The sequence below is a fragment of the Aethalodelphis obliquidens genome, unplaced genomic scaffold (assembly GCF_003676395.1).
Source record: "Aethalodelphis obliquidens isolate GAN/ISIS:26980383/991018 unplaced genomic scaffold, ASM367639v1 scaffold24, whole genome shotgun sequence".
In the NCBI taxonomy this organism is placed as follows: Eukaryota; Metazoa; Chordata; class Mammalia; order Artiodactyla; family Delphinidae; genus Aethalodelphis; species Aethalodelphis obliquidens.
Genome location: NW_020837968.1, coordinates 10,819,889 through 10,840,226, shown reverse-complemented (window position 1 = coordinate 10,840,226; position 20,338 = coordinate 10,819,889). Strand labels below are relative to the sequence as shown.

At 40.0% G+C, this 20,338-nt stretch overlaps 1 protein-coding gene across 10 annotated transcripts in view; it reads left to right on the top strand.

The window, feature by feature from the left end:
• The window catches only part of ESRRG (estrogen related receptor gamma), a 645,592-nt gene that overhangs the window by 478,563 nt on the left and 146,691 nt on the right, over positions 1-20,338 (top strand). For all 10 annotated transcript variants that reach the window (XM_027122193.1, XM_027122198.1, XM_027122191.1 and 7 more), the window contains one exon: positions 18,090-18,206. In XM_027122193.1, the coding sequence (XP_026977994.1) occupies positions 18,090-18,206 (117 nt within the window). The remainder of the gene's footprint in view (positions 1-18,089; positions 18,207-20,338) is intronic.

Below are 20,338 nucleotides of genomic sequence, written 5' to 3'. Positions count from 1 at the left end.
TATGTTTAATTGACTTTTCCACTTTTCCTTGCATTTGATGCCAATTTTGTCTGAGTTTTTGAAATGCATGAATGTTGCCAAGTTATCAATGAGAAATATTATTCTTCTGCTATTTTAATTGTTAGCTTCAGTGTTTATTTTAATAGTAAAGTTTAGTATTGCAGACTTTCTTTGTGGGTAAAGAATATGTATTATGCGAATTGATATTTTAGGAGACAGCACAGTTTACAGTTTGATCTCTCTCAGTTTTGACTTAGTGGACCCACTTCTCAGGATAAATGAGTAGTGATTGCTTTTTCATGGTTTGTTCTGACTTTTAGGAATTGGCCTAAATTGTCATCACTTCTCAGGTTGTTGAAGAGCTAATGGTAACAAAATTCTTCTATAAAGGACCAGAGAGTAAAACAGATAGTAAATATCTTAGGATCTGTAGGTCATATGCCTTCTCTGTCATGTACTCAGTTTTGCTTTGTTTTATTTTTTAAGCTGTTTAAGAATATAGAAACCACTCTGAGCTTGAGGTCATACCTAGGGCTAGATTTGAAGGCTGGCCCTAGTTTGGGTAGCTGCTAGACTAAAACACCCTCATTTCATCTTCCTTGTAGGCAACAATGACTACCAGGATTTTCATATCAGAGGACTTTCTGGACAGCTTTGCATGCATATCATTTATTTAAATTGAAAGCAAGGTCTCTATCGTGATGATTTTTTTTAGCCTATTATCTCAGTTTTCAGAATATTTTTTTCCCAGGAATTAAAATTTTCTAGCCTCTTTTCACTGTTCACTATGACATACACATGTGTGTATCAGCCAGCTAATCAGAAAACAGAATCAATGTAAATGAAAATAAAGTAACATTTAGGGTCACTGACAAAAAGTTGGATCTTGGTTGTATAAAATAAGAGTGATTAATTTTCAGAGATTAAATTGCATGGTTGGTCTTTGATCAGGGAAAAGAAAAGAGAAGAAAATTTAATGATCCCCACTATTTTTTTTGTCCTTCAGATGTTAGGAACTCACATGTGCAACACCGGCGTCTCCGGTATCATTTACATGTTTATTAAACACATTGCATTATGTTACTGTATTTTGAAAGTCATTTAAAATCAACATATTTTAACCTCCTGAGAGGGTATATTGTCCAGTTGGGTGACAGTAGATAGGAACCTACCCCATGTAAGGGGTATATGCCAGTGGCATTCAAGGAGGAAAAGAATTTGCAATGAAACTTTTTTATGCCATGGTAAAAAGTCCAGCTGTAGTTCACTGTCAAATTAGTGAGATTGAATAATTAGTCAAGTTAAGCAGACACAATTCACTTTCCTAAGCGATATATTTGCCAAACAAGTGACCCTCTCTTCTACTGTCATTTCACAGTGGTTGGGAAGAAATTGTGGTATGCATTTTATGATCCTCTGGTAAATGGTATTGCACTTATTTTTATTTATTAAAAAAAGATGTAGTAGTATCGCTAATTCTTAAAAGTGCAATAGTTACAATTAATAAAAGGACAAGCTTGTTAGTAATTTTTTTAAACTTAGTTCTATTTTCACACTTTAACTAAATTTCTAATATATCTGTAATATTAGTATATTCTCCATTGACTCTACTCTGATACGGCCTACGTTATAGAATCAAAAAAAAATAAGAATGTTATTCTGGATTATCTTTACATATGCATACTTGGCTATGCTCTCTCTCTTTTCTAAATTTTTGTAAGCTTTTTTTTTCTTAAAAAAAAACCCTCTGTACTCAGAAAATAAAATCCATTTCCCATGGTTCACCTGAGCCAGGGTCCTCAGAAGTAGCAGCCAGGAAGGAAAGGGACTCCCAGGTGCTGATTGTAGATGGAGCTGGCGTGAGAATTGGTGCCCTCTGTGGTTCCAGTGTCCAGATCCACCTGTGCCATCCATACTTACCTGGATGTCCTGATCCACCTGTGCCATCCATACTTCCTGATAAAGTCACTTTCTTACGGGAAAGGAAGTACGTGCATTGCCATTTCCTCCGGGGAATTTGTTGGCGAGTACTTCTCTTTTCCTAGCCTGCCCCAGCCTACCACAACCTCAAAACCTCAAAACCTACCACAAGGTCAAATCCACAACCTCTCCCAGCACTCCACACCAGCTCTTCCAGCAAGTCACTGGTGAGAAGGAAGTTTGTGTTGTTTACATGCTCAGGTCGGAAGGACTTCATAGGTCAGTTCCAATTAATTCTTTAAAAACCCCATTTACTTTCTTATCTGTTAGCTAGGTGGATTTTTGCATCTGTGATGGGACTTCTTAGGTAGTAGGGTGTGGCTGATACTTTGCCTACAGACAACTGGACTTGCACCCAGGTCACCCTAGTATTATCTGATGACTGTTTTGATGAAGAGGCTGGAGGCTGTTCTTTGAAGACAAGATGAACTCCCAAGAAAAGGTATCAGTACCTCTCTTAACATTCTAACAACTTTCATTCTTTCCTCTTGGTTCTCCCTCACTCAGAACCAAGCCCTGACAAATAATGCTGTTTCATTCAGAGAATAACCAATAAATTACATTGTTAGAATGGCCTCCGTCTACAGAGCATCATATTAAATGCTTGAGCACAAATAGTAGGAAAGATACGTTGCACTTCATATTTTTCAAAGTGCATGCTTTAACATATGTTAATTACATGATAAGATCCTTCTTCGCATAAATTCAGAATTGGTTCTGGCTGAATCCTGTTAGGATACACTAAAATGTTCACCCTAAAGGTAGGAAAGGAAACAAAAAAAATGAGTGATGAGGGTTCTGCTGTCCAAAGTTCCTATTGATGCGAATGTGGGTCACTTTTTTGGGTAATCAGTTGCAGGAGTATATGTCTCAATATGATTTGAATCCCGAGGATTTGTTACTTGTTAGAATTCAGGTTTTGGAAGCTGTGAGACAGGTTGTGAGGAATGGCAGGGTGGCGTTCAGTGGCATGGGTCAGAAATTTTTTTCTTTACTGGTAAAGCCCAAGGCAATGATTCATTTTTTTGATATATTACTTGATAAATTTAGATAACATCATAGAAGTGATAAAGTACACACAGGGCATTAATTAAGTTTCTTTTGAAGTTGCTTTAAGTTGTTGGGATTCAACAGGCCTGGTCATTGGAATTCTCTTATTACACCATTTCAGAAGTTTTACCTGAAAGCAAAATTAGATAATGGATGCTGGTAAAGTATTCTGGTTTATACGAAAAGTAAATATAAGTTTATATGTAAAAGAAATGATGTTCCAACATACTTTTTATTTATTTTATTTTTTCACATCTTTTTCTTTTTTTTTTTGGCCGCACCATGCGGCACGTGGGATCTTAGTTCCCCGATCAGGGATCGAACCTCCGCGTCCCCAGCATTGGAAGCGTGGAGTCTTAACCACTGGACCACCAGGGAAGTCCAATTCATTTTATTTTTTATTGTGGTAAAAAGCATAACATAAAATGCACATAATATATAAGTTAAAATTTTCCATCGTAACCATTTTTAAGGGTACGATGCCTTAGTGCTAACTATATGCGTATTATTGTACAACAGATCTTCAACATTATCTCATCTTGCAGAAATGAAACTCTATACCAATTAAATAACAACTCCCCATCTTCCCCTTCCCCCAGCCCCTGGTAATCACCATTCTACTTTCTGTTTCTATGAGTTTAACTACTTTAGAGTACCCCCTATAAGCAGAATCATGTAGTATTTGTGTTTTTGTGACTGGCCTGTTTCACTTAGCATACTGTCTTCAGTTCATCTATGTTGTAGTATATGTCAGGATTTCCTTTTTTTTCACAGCTGAATAATATTCCATTATATGTATAGATGTATACACATTTCCTTTTTCCATTCATCAGTGGACATTAGGTTGTTTCTGCCTCTTGGTTATTGTGACTAATGCTGCAATAAGCATGGGTGTACAAATATCTCTTTGAGATCCTGCTTTCAATTTTTTGGATAAAATACCCAGAGGTGGGATTACTGGATCAAATGGCAGTTCTATTTTTAATTTTTTGAAGACCTTCCATGTTGTTTTCTATAGGGGCTGCACCATTTTGCACTCCCACCAACAGTGCATGAGGGTTCTAATTTCTCTTTATCCTCTCCAACACTTATTCTCTTCTTTTTTTTTTAATTAAATAATGGCCATTCTAATAATGAGTATGAGGTGAATATTTAAATATTTTTGAGGCGTTTTGGATGTATCTCAAATTTGAAGTTCTAATCTTTCACCTGCCAATGCTTATCCATAAGTAATTACATATGTGGACAATGTAAATAGTTGGTTTCATCCTCTTGAATTGAATACAATGCCTTTATATCAGTAATAGATGAAGAATTTGTTAATTTGTCATAATAATAATGAATATATTTGTTTTTAAAATGTGCCACACATTATTCTAAGTGCTTTACATTAATTATCTTATTTAATTCTTCCATCATTCCATTAAAGTAGATACTACCATTCTAATATTACTATATTATTTATAGATGTGGAACTTCTATAAAGTTCACAGAGAGGCACAGAGAACAAATTGCCCAGACACAGTTGGGTCTCAGTCTGAACCCAGAGCCTCTTCTCTTAACCCCCTCATTACCCTGCCTTGTATATTTTAAAAGCTTTTCAAGCATTGAACAATTTTAGACTGAATTTTTCTTAAGAGATTTTAGTTCATGGGCAAATATTTCCATTAAGTTGTTAAAATATAATAAAAAAGGGGAATTAAGAATATTTTCGGTGATGATTAGATGATATTAAAGGTTTATAAGAAGGAGGCAGCAGAAGTAAGTCTTAATAATATCTAATTTTTTTTATCATTCATTCTCGGAAATCCCCTAAATATGAAGTTTGAGAGTTCAGCCCTTCAGTACCACCGTATCAGTTTTCTGTCTCAGTTCCCTTGGATTTTATCTGCTGACACTCATTTTGCCACTAGATTTTTAGTTGCTGGTCTTAGATTGATCCTAAAAATGTACACTCACTGATAACACTTCCCAGACTCTCGTTTTTGATTGCAGGAGGAAAGAGGCTTAATTCTTCTCCCGTCCACTTACTAAACTTTGTGACCACAACAGAAGGCAGCTCAGAATCAATTTTTTTTTCTTATGATGAATACTAGTCAGAAGGAGTTTTTTTTTTCTTTTATGAATGAATCTGTATGTTTATAGGAAAAAATTATATTCTTTGGAATTAACTCTTGTTTTACTTTGGTTTGAAAACGTTTAAAGAAACAACCATATTTTTATATGCTTTTTTTTAGAAGGGCATCACTGAGTCATCCTAGAAAGAAAAGAAGAGAATTTAGTACAAGAAAATCTGGATTAATTTAAAATTTAGAGCTTGAGATCTGAATGCTTTAGAATGAATCTGAAAGCATACCCTACATCTGCATTCTGATACCCATTTTCTTTCAGTGCATACTATTAACATAGTTTCCATTTGAGGAAGCTCAGAGGCAAGTACAAGAATCTTCAAAGGAACGAATCTAACCCAAGATTTTGTCCTTGACTGCACCTTTTTTTTTTTTCTCTCGCTTCCAAAGTGTCTGCACTGCTTCCTTGCTTCTGGAACACCCTCGCTGTCCCCAGAGTCCTCAGACTATGTTTTACATGGATGACAATTTCAAATTTGGCAACTATTTCAAGCAAAAGCCCTCCAACTCATCCTGTCACCTGTTCGTCTCAGTTTCATTTTTAATATCTGAACCTAACTCAGAAGAAGCTACTTTACAGGGTTGTGAGAAAAAAAAAAGAGAGAGAATGATGGATAAGAGATTGTAAAGTATTTCTCATCATTGCAGCCTTTTGTCCACATGTTTTAGACCCAAGATCAGTAAACCAAGGCCCTGGGGGCCAAATCCACTTTGCTAAAGAAAGTTCTATGGGAACACAGCCGCGCCGATTCTTGCGTTGTCCGTGGCTGCTCTCCTGCTTCTCCAGGAGTCGCACCAGACACTGAAGGCCCGGCAAAGCTGAACTATTGACTATCTGGGCCTTTAAGAAAAAGCTTGTGGACCCCTGCTGTTTTATAAAGGGGTAGCATTAAGTGTTTCCTGGAAGAGGAATCCTTATCCTGCCTCCCCTGGATCATCATCCGACAGGAAGAAGCCCCCCACTCTCCCCTGCTAAGTTTCCCTCTGTACTTTTCCTCCCTGAGGAGACGCCAGGTCCTTTGCTGACCACCCTGTCAGAGCAGACAGTGTAGGTGCCCAGGTTTTCTTTCCGAGAGGAGAGTCTTCAGGCGCACACACTACACGGTCCGAGCTTTACTGGTTCTCCTCTGAGCTGCTCTGTTTTACTCTAAATCCAGCTGGCAGCCTTGCTGGCGTCCCCTGACTCTTGGGGTGACTAGTCATTACTCCTTTTTTTTTATTGCGGTACGCGGGCCTCTCACTGTTGTGGCCTCTCCCGTTGCGGAGCACAGGCTCTGGACGTGCAGGCTCAGCGGCCATGGCTCACGGGCCCAGCCGCTCCGCGGCATGTGGGATCTTCCCGGACCGGGGCACGAACCCGTGTCCCCTGCATCGGCAGGCGGACTCCCAGCCACTGCGCCACCAGGGAAGCCCATTACTCCTTTTTGAACGTTGGCTTATGCTTCTCCTACTGTGCCTATTGATTTAACAGACCAATACGCTCCTAGCCTTTTGGCTTCCTGGTGCCGGCCAGGAGGAATTCTCTGCCCAGCATTTCCTCATTTCTGGGCCGAGACCAGCACCGGGCCCTTCCCAGGTCCCTCTTAGCTCTTCTTCTGCATCCCAGCCCCGGTCCCGAGCATCATTACCCTGCTGTGATGATGGCTGATAATCAAGGCTCACTCTGTATGAGGCACTCTGCTCAGTACCTTCAATACAGGATCCCGCTTGCTTCTCATAGCAACCCCATGAGGTATCAATTGCTAGGTCCCGTGACCACTTCATTTACAAAGAAAGTAACTCCAGGTTTAAAAGTTTGCCCCAGGGCTTCCCTGGTGGCGCAGTGGTTGGGAGTCCGCCTGCCGATGCAGGGGACACGGGTTCGTGCCCCGGTCCGGGAAGATCCCACATGCCGCAGAGTGGCTGGGCCCGTGAGCCATGGCCGCTGAGCCTGCGTGTCCGGAGCCTGTGCTCCACAACGGGAGGGGCCCCAACAGTGAGAGGCCCGCGTACCGCAAAAAAAAAAAAAAAAAAAGTTTGCCACAACTCAGACAGAAAATGATAGAACTGGGACTTGAACCCATTTGACTCTAGCATCTTATAATCACAGTTATATCACATTCTACAGTTTAAATATAGATCAATTACCGTCACTTGTGTCAAGCAGGATTTCCCCAAATCCATACCAGCTTTGGAGGACATAGGTAGATACTTGTTGAATACCGAACTTGATCCGGAAGGAAGAATCTAATACCAATGTCTCTTAGGAGCTCTGGGCACACTGGTAGCACTCAAGAACAGAGCACTTAGGGGCAGTATTAGGAGAGGGTATGTTTGTTTTGACTTGTTTAAGGTAGAAGGAAAATCTCAAGGTTGGCATGAAGTCAAATTCCTCTTTGAGTCATTTGTTTTTGTCACATAGGGTGGGATCCTACTGCCTCCACACTTGTCATGTGGACTTACTGTACCATTCGGTAATTGCCACTGCAAAATGCACACATTGAAACTTTCTATCCAAATGGAGTGGATGCATTAGACTTAATTAGCATTTCTTCCTTTCACCAAGAGTATTATGTTAACAGAGCTTTTTTTTTTTTTAATTGTATGTTTAAAGAGACACAGGCAGACTCATATCAAGGCTGTTTAAAATTTCTAAGTAGAGAAGGAACACATGAGAATTGGAGTTGGTTACCGAGCACAGCAAATTTGGGGAGTTACGGTTAGCTCAGATATAACGCTTTTCAGGTGGCAGTGGTCGTTTTTGAGCTCTTTTATGAAGACTGTGACACGATCCCTATACCATAGGAGCTTAAAGACAGAGATGAGTGGCTGCACACATCATGTAGGCGATGTTTTCTACACTGCAAAAGAGCAGTAGCCCTTTCCAAGAAGATGTCATTGTCAAAGCTAAAAACATTAAATTTCTGCATACCTTGATGAGAGAGATTTGTATTCTCCATCATTTTCATCAATAAGTATTTTTGATTGTATGCAGTTATTCCCTTTTAAATGCGTTTCAAAGCACACCCTGCCGATTCCGGATTCTGAGTTTTTTCCTATCATGAACAATAGCTTTGTTTGGGGATCTATAAAACGCGTGTGTACAACCTGACACCTGTTGCTTTGGTGACACAGTTTGTTTGGTTTCTGTGGACTTAAACTGGTCACAAACCATAATGGTACAGAGACAAGTTGAGGGATATCTTTTTGAGGTGTTGAGGAATTCCATTCTCCAAGAGCAACCCTATCCTCTCCCACAGCTGGTCTTGCACCACAAGTCTGACAACAGCAAATGACAATGCCAAGATCCACCCTATCCTACCACATTCCCAGGCATCAAAATTTCCTTTCCAACCAGCAACAATAGCAACAACAACAGCTACACAAAGCAACCTCTCAGGAGATAAGAATTTCATTTTTCATTTCTGTTCTAAACACACTCAATTACAACACTCAATTTCTTTTGAAGATTAGAGTCAGGCGACATTGCATCTTAGTTGGAGAGACTTGGATCCAGAGTGACTGGGTTTCAATCCCAGCTCTGGCGCTTGTAAGCTGTATAATTCTGGGTCTGTTACCTCTTCTCTCTGTGTCTTAATTCTCTCATCTGCAAAATGGGGCTTCATAGATGTAGAGCACATAGAAGAATGCTCCGCACTCTTAGTGTTTGTTAGAGGTGTTGGTATGTAAGTTTTAACAGGTGCATTGAAAGAGCATTGGACTGGTTGTCAGGAATTTGTGTTTTGGTCTCTTTTCTGCAGTTAACTAGCACTTCTCCTTGTAAAGAGGGTTGAGTGATCATAGATAAGTCAGTACCCCATTCACCTCTTTTAGGTCTACATAAAACCAGGAGCCTGAACCTACTGGAATTTGGGATTTGTTCCAAGTCTAATAGCCTAAAAATCTTTGTTGCTTTATGACAAATGATATATTACTGATGGGTTGCTATCAGTTATGCTCTGTCTAATTGACTGTACGTAGTTTATTTTTATGCGTGCTTTGGAGCTAAACATTAAAATGAAGGAATGAGAAACAGGATCAGTAAAGATCAAATGGACAGATAATGAAACATTCTGCTGGGGACTCCAGGGGAGTAAGTCCCTGCCCTCAAGGAATGGACAGTTGTACAGTTGGGACAAGAGGTGGGCAATTCACTAGACACATGTAATAAAGTGCCTTAAAGGCTAAGAGAAAGGTTTGCTTGAAGATAAGTGCGAGATGAACTAGTTATACCCGTACGGACCCCTGGACCCCAGTCTTGTGGGCCCTGGGAGAGATTCACTGAAGAAATGATAAAAGAAGCACATCTAGGACCAGCAGGAAAGACAATGCTGCTTTCTAGAAACTGGGAGTAATTCAACGTGGGTGTCAGACAAGGGGGTGGACTTGGGATAGGGGTAGGGATTGACCTGGAACTGCGGCAAGAGATAAGGCTGGGGTGAGATTTTGAAGAGCTTTGCAAATGCTTTGCCCTCAGTTATAATCAGATTACACCCAGTGATGGGCAGTTTACGAGCTCCAGGGAAGTGACAGGAAATGTTCATGAGGAGAGGTGGTTGATGTCTTGGAAATTCACTTCGTAGACAGTTTGGTGCTTTAAAAAATGACTTGAGTTATTAACACTTCTTCCTCTCCTCCTGGTATCTGTAAAATATGGCTGTGTACACGAGAGTTGTTGGCAAGACACAATCCTCTCTCCAGTTCTCTGGGTGAATGGCATATTCATTCTCACACTCTTGCGTAAATCTGCAGAAGGCTGTTTCTATGCTATTCCCAAACTCCAGGCTTAGGTCTTTGAGTCAAAGTATTTCATAATGTTTCATAATCGATGAAAATGTTACAGTGTTTCTTCCCTTTCTTCTGAGAAGGGAGAACAAAACTGTATATGATTTTAATACCTATATTCCACGTAATGCTTACAATGTTATAAAGCAGGCGTGATGATTCCTCTTTTGTACTTAAGCAAACTGAGAGTATGAAGGTGAAGTGATCAGTTTGAGTTCTGACAGCTAAGAAAGGGCAGAGCTGGAATTTGAACTGAGATCCACCGTTTCCTTTCTCCTTCTTCCCTCACTTATTCATCCTCAGATGTTTTCCTGACCCATATGCAAGGCAGTATGTTAAGGATGGATATACATGGGCATACAAGAACTTTTTCCCATCTTCTCTTTGAGATGAACATGCACAGTGCTCAGTGTTAACAGTTGTGCAATTAAAGCAATAAAGGAGTGGCCATGTTTACAAGTTTGGGGGAAACTGAGGCAGGGTATGTCTTGTTTAAATTGGGAAAAAATTAAGGCTAAATAATTCCTCCCCATTTTACAGCACTGTTTTCCTGCTAAATCATTGTTCACTGAATACAATGGGGAAATGTAATCTTGTGATTAGATACATGTATTTGCATGGAGGCAGTCAATGCTGGTACCCACGGTAGGCTCAATGGCCCTCCCAACACAGATGGCTGGAGGATGAGATCAGAGTCTGTGGTTTAGTCTCCAATCACTAGGATTTATAAACCTGCCTGCTTGGGGAATTCCCTGGCTGTCCAGTAGTTAGGACTCTGAGCTTTCACTGTGGGGGCCAGGGTTCAATCCCTGGTCAGGGAACTAAGATCCCACAAGCTGTGCAGCACAGCCAAAAATTAAAAAACAATAAAAATAAATAAACCTGCCTGCTTGTGAGTTTTTTCCTGATCTTTTTTCCTTAAAGGCAAAGCATCATCCACTCCCATTTGGGAGCAAGGCCTGATCTTCACTGTGCAAAGGCAGTCATTTGTGCCCACATACATTTAGGGCTCTTGTAAATTACATTTGTGATGATCAGAATTTAATCCAATAGAACCTTAAAGAACCAAATATCAAATGAGCTTTTCTAGACCCGCCTGTCTCTCACCTCATTTTGTAGAGGGTTAGAGGGGCAGCAAAAAGGCAAAGAATATGGGGCCCTGGCATAACCCTGTGTACGAAATTGCTTTGCTAAGAGCCAGATGTGACCGTTAACCAGATGTGGCCCTCTTCCCCCACCACTTGCGAGGTATACGTCTTATACCTCGCAAGTGGATGGGGTCCCCCCTTGGTTGCCTGGGGCTGCCATTCCTTGTCATAGTCTGGGGCAGACGCATTGAGAACTTGAGGCAGATTCTTGAAATATCTTCAGTAATGGCAGTTCTTTGACCTTTGAGGGGAGACTTAACATTCCGTGATAGACAACCATCGTTCGGCGTCATGTATTTGGCCAATCAAGTATTTGGGGTGAATATGAGCAAAGTGTCATTTGATTCCTTCCCCTCTCTGCTTTATAGCTTTGAAATAACTCTAGTGGCAGTTTAAAGGAAGTTTCGAGAAGTATTCAGAGCAGTCTTCTGGGAACGGATAGAGCGTCCCTAAGTAACTTATTTTGAAGTCTAACTTCGGGTGCGTTCTTTGAAAATAAAGTAGCATCCTTTACTTAATTATGCATTGATAGAATTTTGACTTTTTTTTTTGCCACACGTAGGTAATGAGTTATTATCCCACATTATATAATCCCAGCTATAGATACTGTTATTTTCTATTTCAGGTAGAATGAGGAGAAAGGAGCTAGAAACAAAGGAGCTTTAAACACAAAAAAAAAGAAAAGAAAAGGAAAGAAAGGGAAGTTGTATCACTGTATGGAAAAACCTTTACTACCATACAGTAAAGAGGGGTTTTTCCTTCTTTCTTTTTTCTGCTTTTGGACACTTAAAACAAAAATACTACAGATTATTGCCTTCACGTTTTTAATGCTCTGTAATTGTGTACTGAGGCAAATCCCATTATTTTTAAATCACTTAATGTTGGAAAACAATTGGATAGACCCCACTTGGAGTGCCCTGTGGGTCATCTCAAGCCATTTGTTCTGTTAATAAAATTAAAACAATTGGGGGAATTATACAGACGCTTTCAAATTGGCTTTACAATTATGATGTCTGTATGTATGAAAAAGAGGACAGCTCTTGGGAACTACATAAAGCCCAATGCCTCATTACTATGTGCAAGAGATGTGAGTCGGAAGTAAAGATTTGACATATATTTTTATTTTGAGATGCCGTGCTAATTTACATCATTCAGCCCTTTCACTGCTAAACTGTAAAAGTCCATTAAGTGACTGAAAGGAATATACAAATTATCCACTGGCACTCCAGGCTGAAGTTTTACATACACCCTGTTATTCTATCCGCCAGCTAGCTGCAAGATTCTATTAAGCAGTAAGTGAGAAGATTATATTGCCTGCAAACTGATGGTACAAAAGACTCTGCAATAAGTCATCAGAGCCCAGGACCTTCTGAAAAGACGCCAAGAAATATTATAAATTGCTCTATCACGATTGTCAGCCTGGTTAAAAAACCCGGAGCTTCCACATGGATCTGGTTCCCTCTGAAGCTGAGCTTATTTCCCCAGCTATTGACAAAACTGGGAAAATTCCAGTCGTGTCATCCACGGCTGCCCAGTTCAGTCCCTGGTGCCTTATAACAGACGTGGCCCAGAAAATAGCGAGCTATAATCCAGGAAAACTCCGTGTCTGAAATGAGAATTCTAGGCTGTGAACAATAACTTCTGCGTTCCCCTGAATGACTGTCCAGTGTTAACATTCCAGAGGCCGGCAGTTGCTACTGGAAATATTTTTGTCTTGTTTCCTCTTGGTGAATCGAAGGAAAACAAGTGCCCCATGGAGATCATAGGGTCTATTGGGAGTAGTGTCTTAGAGGCATTATCAAAATAGATGTAACAGTGTTGCCTAGGTGCTTGGGGCAGCATATTTTTAGGATAAAATGCTTTCTTCATTGAATAGAAAAAGCACCAGGGAAGGTTTTTCAAGGGCAGAATCTTTGTAGACTCTGACATGAATCAAAGACTGTTGGGTGGGTGATCACAGCCAACAACAATGAACTAAGGAACTCAGTGGGAGGGCTCGGAAATTAGAGAGGTTTTCCTCCAGCCAAGAAGTTCTTTAGGATGATGTTGATTTGTTTTTCAAGGTATAAACCAGTGTTACTTAGTGAAATCAAGGTTATCATCCACATATGTCAAGACAACTTTATTGAAAGAGAACATTTGGCAGGAGGATGTCAGATTCATCGTAAACCATGTCTATATGCTTAGCTGAAAATCTATCATTTATGAAAATACTCGGGACCAGTGTATTTTCTTTCCATTCACAGTGAAATTTTTATAAGAATGTGGTGTTTTTTTCTATAGCTTGGGGAAGGTTCCTTTACCCCAATGTAGTCATTTATTCATTTTTCACAGCACAGTTCAATCATTTGCTCCTGTGTGAAGAATTCACTGACTTTCCAAAGCACAATCTCAGCAGCTGTGGGGATGCATCCGTGTACACAGGTGTGTGGTGCTGACTTGAATCCAGAGCCGTTGCAGCGCACACTCAGCTGTATCGTGATTTGTTGACATGTCTTGTCTCCTTGTAAAACTGTAGATTCCTTAAGGGCCAGGGACTTCCTCTTTCTTTCCCAGCCCTGCACATGTACAAAATGGTAGGCTTATTGATAAGCGTTGAGGATTCAGCTGTAAATGAGACGGAACTCTGCCCTCAAGAACTCATCCTAAGGCACTGTTAAAAATTCTTCTGCCTTTACATTTCTCGTTGTCATTGAAGAATTATAGAATGTAGTGGTTAGAAAGGAAACTGGAATTCTTCTTTATATGTGATCTAAAATCCTCGTATGGCAATTTGACAATTTCCCTTCTGTTTCTGAAGAAATATAGAAATCTCGAGACAGTCATTCAGAGAAGGGGCATCTATAGATTCAGCTGCGATAATTGAATCACTCCTGAGTGTTTTCTGCAACGTGGCTCCAATTCTTAGGGCACCCATTTTGCAAATAATAGTAAGTGTTATGATAAGATAAACATTAAATAGCTCTCTTAGTGCCACCTATCTGTATTTTCATATTTTATATTATTTTTCTTCTTATTTATATCAAGATGTACTTTTATTTCCTTTAAAACTTCTTACAGTTTTGTTTTGGTTTTGTTTCTCTTTTCACACTTAACTCCCCAGAAACCTTTGTATTTTTCTCTTTTCTCCTTGATAAGCTCTCCTGGTTTTGCCATGGATTTCCATTTTTGTCAAAGGTATTTTTGTAAGGTGTTGAAAAATTAACTAGATTTTCTTCTACTTTTTTTTTTTTTTATTTGATTTGTGGAATGGTTTTCCTAGTGTGCTTCATTTTGCTTCCTAATGGGCCATCTAGCTCACTTGACCTTGTGGACAGTACTATGTGACAGCATCATAATTGATGTTCAGAAAAATGACCTTGAGGTACCAAAAAATATCTCATAATTTAAAATGTATCATTTTACTTATATACTACTTTCGGGTGGAGGATTTCTATTCTGCATAAGCAATAATCCTTGCCTCCAGGATCTTACCATCTAATGGATAGTATGCACGTGAAAAGGTATAAAAGAATCTGGCACGTCTGTATATGATGAGAGTACCCAAAAAGATATGAGAACCAAGAAATCATTTTCTGCTAGGGTGGTTTGAGAAGTTTTCATGAAAGATTTGAATGGAATTTGAGTTGAACGTTGAGCCTTGGAAGTAATTTTAAGAAGAAAAGAGGGGCAAAGATAGATAGATCATCCTCAGAGGGACGTCTGAAGGACACAGCAAAAACTGAATAAATCAGATCGGTGCATCAGGAAGTTCATATAAGGTAATCATTGTAATGTTGCTGGAAAAGTGGATGAGAGTCACATGGGGCAGGGATTTTGTTGGCTAGGTGAATATTTTATGTTTATTCCAGAGGCCATAGGAATCTATTGATTTTTTTTTTTTTTTTTTTTTTTTTTTTTTTTGCGGTACGCGGGCCTCTCACTGCTGTGGCCTCTCCCGTTGCGGAGCACAGGCTCCAGACACGCAGGCTCAGCGGCCACAGCTCACAGGCCCAGCCGCTCTGCGGCATGTGGGATCCTCCCGGACCGGGGCACGAACCCGCGTCCCCTGCATCGGCAGGCGGACTCTCAACCACTGCACCATCAGGGAAGCCCTCTATTGATTTTTTTAAAAGTTGAGTTAACGACATTATCAAAAACATCATAGGAGGAGGAATATGATCGTGGTATGCAGTGTGGATTAGAGGGGGACAAGACGGAGGCAAAATGCCCAGTTAGGAGATAACTACCATAGTCCAGGTGTGAGCTCACACAGGCCTCATTTAGGGGCCTGTCAGAAGGGCCTTGTTGCGAAGGATGAGGATATAATTTTCAAAGAAGAAGAGGAACTAGTTTGAAAAGAAAGGTGATTATTTTGTGTGTGTGTGATGCTGGGTCATCCCAGTAGTTTCCAGCACTGGGTTAAAAGGGATGGGGCAGGGGAACTTGTGCTCATGCCTTGATACTAGAAAGTGAACAAATGATGACTTTGTATTGACTTTTGAGGAACAAAAAAAGGGAAATAATGCTGTTCGGAAAACATTTTTTTTTTTCCCTTTCTAACTAGTTATTGTTCCGCTCTTCCTAAGAAAGCAGAGGCTTGGGTTTCTTTTTAAATAAGTATAAGGAGAGCCACGTAGAGTGGAAGGATCTGGTAGTAGAATACTAATTAACCCCTAGAAAATGGCTAGCAACACTCTCTTGATGCAAAATAAATTTTCAGTGAAAATCACAGTGAAAAATTATTCATCTAAAGTTCAGATTCTAAATCCTTTTATTCTCAGCCGTGACCCAGCCAGTTTGGTTCCTTTGACTTATCCTTGGTTTTCTGTGAGTGTAATAATACAGTAACACAGTAATATCTCTGAGGAAGGTGATGGTGTGTGCTTATGTTGATGCAATTAATATTACTCTTAATATTTCACCTATTATGTTAAAAAGTAGTTTCTTTTATTATTATAAATGCCCTGAATTAGAATGCTAATTTAGTCAATTTTGATAGGATTATCTTAAGTTATAATACACAGGCTTTTTTTTTTTTTTTTTGAAGTCATGCATACTTAACCAGTTCCCCGTAGTTATGAGTGGTTAGGTATTACTTCCTGTTGAATTAGCAGTTGCTGAGTAGTTGAGTCTTTCTACAATCCTGCAATCCACTAATGTGATATTTAATGAGGAGACATCAGTCTGGAGAAAGGTAGTCAATATAAATCAGTGTTTACAAAGTGTGATTAACTCTGAAATATTTCATCAATGCTGTGGTCCCAGGCAGACTCTATGCTAATTACTAGAATCTGTGCATGTTTCAGGGGACTTGGATGGACCCTGGGTATTGCAAACATGGAGCAGCAAAATTGCAATTATGCTCGGACCGTCTCTGATGACAATTTATGCATTTGGTCTGATGACCTCCCCCTTCCCAAGAGGGCAATAAACAGAATGCATTTTCATTAAGATACTAATGCACTTAATCACAAGGGGAAAGGGTTAGGAAGGAACGAAAGACCTTCAAGCACTATGTGACAGAGCTGATAGGGGAGAGAGGCTTTATTTTAAAGTCAGCTTCTCTACAAAGCTGTAGGCAGCCCCAGAGCACTTCCCACACATAGTCTTTGGCACTAATTGAAAAATTGCAAGTTAAAGTTTGGATCTTCTGGCGACATCCTTATCACTTCAAATCTGTTGTTACTAACGTAAATGATGTAGACTGTAATATTAAAAATATAATTTCATAGCAGTTTATTTTTATTTATAACACTTCCATGCAGCTTGAGTGTTTGGAATTCATTATGCAAGTAATTTAATAAACATGATGATGATGATGGTGATGATGGTGGTCATGATGGTTGTAATGAAGATGGTGATGATGATGGTTGTAATGAAGATAGTGATGATGGTAATGATGGTGGTGATGGTGGTGATGATGGTAATGATGGTGGTGATGATGGTAATGATGGTGTTGATGGTGGTGATGATGGTAATGATGGTGTTGATGGTGGTGATGACGGTAATGATGGTGGTGATGGTGGTGATGGTGGTGATGGTGGTGATGATGGTGGTGATGGTGATGATGGTGGTGATGGTGGTGATGATGGTAATGGTGGTGATGGTGGTGATGATGGTAATGATGGTGGTGATGGTGGTAATGATGGTAATGGTGGTGATGGTGGTGATGATGGTGGTGATGGTGGTGATGGTGATGATGGTGATCATCATCATCGGTAAACATTTTCCAAGAGTAAAATTGTATTGTAAGGCTCTGGTAAGTGATGAAGCGAGAACCATGTAACTTCAGTCCCTGCCCTCAAGGAGCTTACTGCACAGTCCCAAATTAGCCTGCTGATCATTTTTCACAGTGAGATTTATACTGTTCAGTGTCAGAGAGACAAAAAGTCTGATGCATCAGGGCATTAGCAACCAAAAGAAATCCAGGATGGATGATACTGTAATACTTTTTTTTTGTTCGTTTTGTTTTGGGTTTTTTTTTGCCGTACGCGGGCCTCTCACTGCTGTGGCCTCTCTCGTTGCGGAGCACAGGCTCCGGACGCGCAGGCTCAGCAGCCATGGCTCATAGGCCCAGCCGCTCCACGGCATGTGGGATCTTCCCAGACCAGGGCATGAACCCGTGTCCCCTGCATTGGCAGGCAGACTCTCAACCACTGCACCACCAGGGAAGCCCTGTAATACGGTTTTGATGTTGGTGTTTTTATGGAAATAATCTGCTGGGAGATTTCTTTTGGATCCTCAAATTCTGGAAGACCGCTACTTTGTATGAGTGGATGAAGCATAATTTTAAAGGCTGATTCTAAGCTTAATCTTTTGAAGAGCTTCACCACGTATCTTCTCATTGTTTGATGCATCTTCAGTGGTTATAGCGAGCATCTGGCTCCATGATATTTGTGACATCCGCATGACTCCCGTTGACTTTTTTTTTGAGGGAGGACGGTAGGAGTAGCAGAGTTGGTGTTGCCTTGGGATTGCTAGGATTGCCTGGGTCTTGCAAATCTAACAGCTTCTTTTCTTAAACTCTGTGTTTTAGGTAATATAGAATATAGCTGCCCTGCCACGAATGAATGTGAAATCACAAAGCGCAGACGTAAATCCTGCCAGGCTTGCCGCTTCATGAAGTGTTTAAAAGTGGGCATGCTCAAAGAAGGTAAGGCTGTGTGCTACTGCTCCTGTACTTTAGGCTGGGGGTGCGGGATATACAGGGAATTACAAAAATATTAGAGAAACCAGGCAACTCTGGGGTCACAGTAAGTATCCTGAATCTGATAGCACAATACTCCTCCTTTATACCTGGACTTGCTGATCTCTCGTGGCTAACTGCTTGACATCAACAGGAAGGGACAAGGTAGGACACATCTGATGTGTAGCTAAACCCACCAGGTATGCTTGGCAGTTCGGTTTCTTTTCATCTTTACAGTTTGCAGAAGGCAAAGGATGAAGGGTAGCCAAGAGGCTACTGTCATTGTCTTTTTGCTTTCTTTTCACTACTAGGTCTACAGAGGGATCCCCCCCCATCTTTACTGAGGTATAACTGACAAATAAAAATTGTGTATTTTTAAGGTAGATGACCTGTATTTCATTAATATATATTTTGAAATAATTGCCACAATCAAGATAATAACACATCCATGACTTCATATGGGTACCGTTTTCTTTCTTTCTTTTTTAAAAATTCATCTTACGTTTAAAGTACTCTTTATTCTTTTCTAATCTTATCTTTGGGACTTATCTTCTATTATAAAGAGTTTGTAACAATGGTATTAAAATTGTTGCTTTCAGTTGAGGATAACAGCAACAAACACAAAATAGTAACAATGAGCATGTATTCCGTGCTAAACGAATTGCCTAAGTTCCCACAGCAGATGAGGGTAGAGCCAGGAACTGAACCCAAGTAGATTTTAGAATTCACTCAAGTCCGCCCCCAAATCAAAGTTCCTGAAATCTTTGTATATTTCAGTATGTCTAGTGAAACTAACATTTTAGCTTGGCGATGGAGAAAAATTGTTCTTTTCTGTGGGACGCCTAGGTTTAGTTTTGGGTTTGTTTTTAATATATTTCTGTATATGTATGTGCTTTGTAGGTGTGTATTTTATATACTGCATTTAGGTTTCACTGTTTCCTTCTCTTCAGAAAATTTGCCAGAGTTTAAAATAAATATGATAATTTTATACAGTAACAAAATGGAACTATGGTCATTGAAGTTTGAAAGAATATGAGGTAAATTAAATATTTAAATGTACTGTTTCTGTTGAGTCCTAGACTGTATCTTGTTCCTGGGGTTGGCCTTATGAGTTTGTATAATTTGTTGTTACTGGAGATCACCTATTTTTTTTACAGGCTTTTTTTTTTTTTTTTAGTAACTTTATTTATTTATTTATTTTTGGCTGCGTTGGGTCTTCATTGCTGTGCGTGGGTTTTCTCTAGTTGCTGCGAGCCGGGGCCACTCCTCGCCATGGTGCGCGGGCCTCTCATTGTGGTGACTTCTCTTGTTGTGGAGCACAGGCCCTAGGTGCATGGGCTTCAGTCGCTGTGGCTCGCAGGCTCTAGAGCGCAGGCTCAGTAGTTGTGGCATACGGGCTTAGTTGCTCCACGGCATGTGGGATCTTCCCGGACCAGGGCTCGAACCCGTGTTCCCTGAACTGGCAGGTGGATTCCTAACCACTGCACCACCAGGGAAGTCCCGAGATCACCTATTTTTTAACTGCAAAATCGAAGTAGATCCAAGTATTTATTCCTCATGCATGAACCAGAGCTTCAATTAGGTACGGCATCACCAGATCTCATAATTTTTCCTGGCTTGTTCTTATTCCAAGATTTTTACTGTGAACCATGTCATAGGAAGATTAATGAAGCAGATTGTATTTGGGTACGTGGAATTCATGCTATTTTTCTCTTGTCCACTAAGATTAACTCCTCCACTGGCTAGGAACTAAGAAGATTCTCCCAAAGTCTTCTCATCCTCAACTTGAAAAATAATTGTAAACAAGCGTGTAACTTTATCATGAAAGCCTTATGGAAAGAGGACCAAGATATTTGCCAAGTAAAAACATAAAATAAAAAACAGATTGCCTGCAGCAACATGGATGGACCTAGATATTATCATACTAAGTGAAGTAAGTCAGAGAGAGAAAGACAAAAATCATATATATCACTTATATGTGGAATCTAATAAAATGACACAAATGAACTTATTTACAAAACAGAAATAGACTCACAGACACAGAAAACAAACCTGTGGTTGCCAAAGGGGAAATTGAGGGGGGAGGGATAAATTAGGAG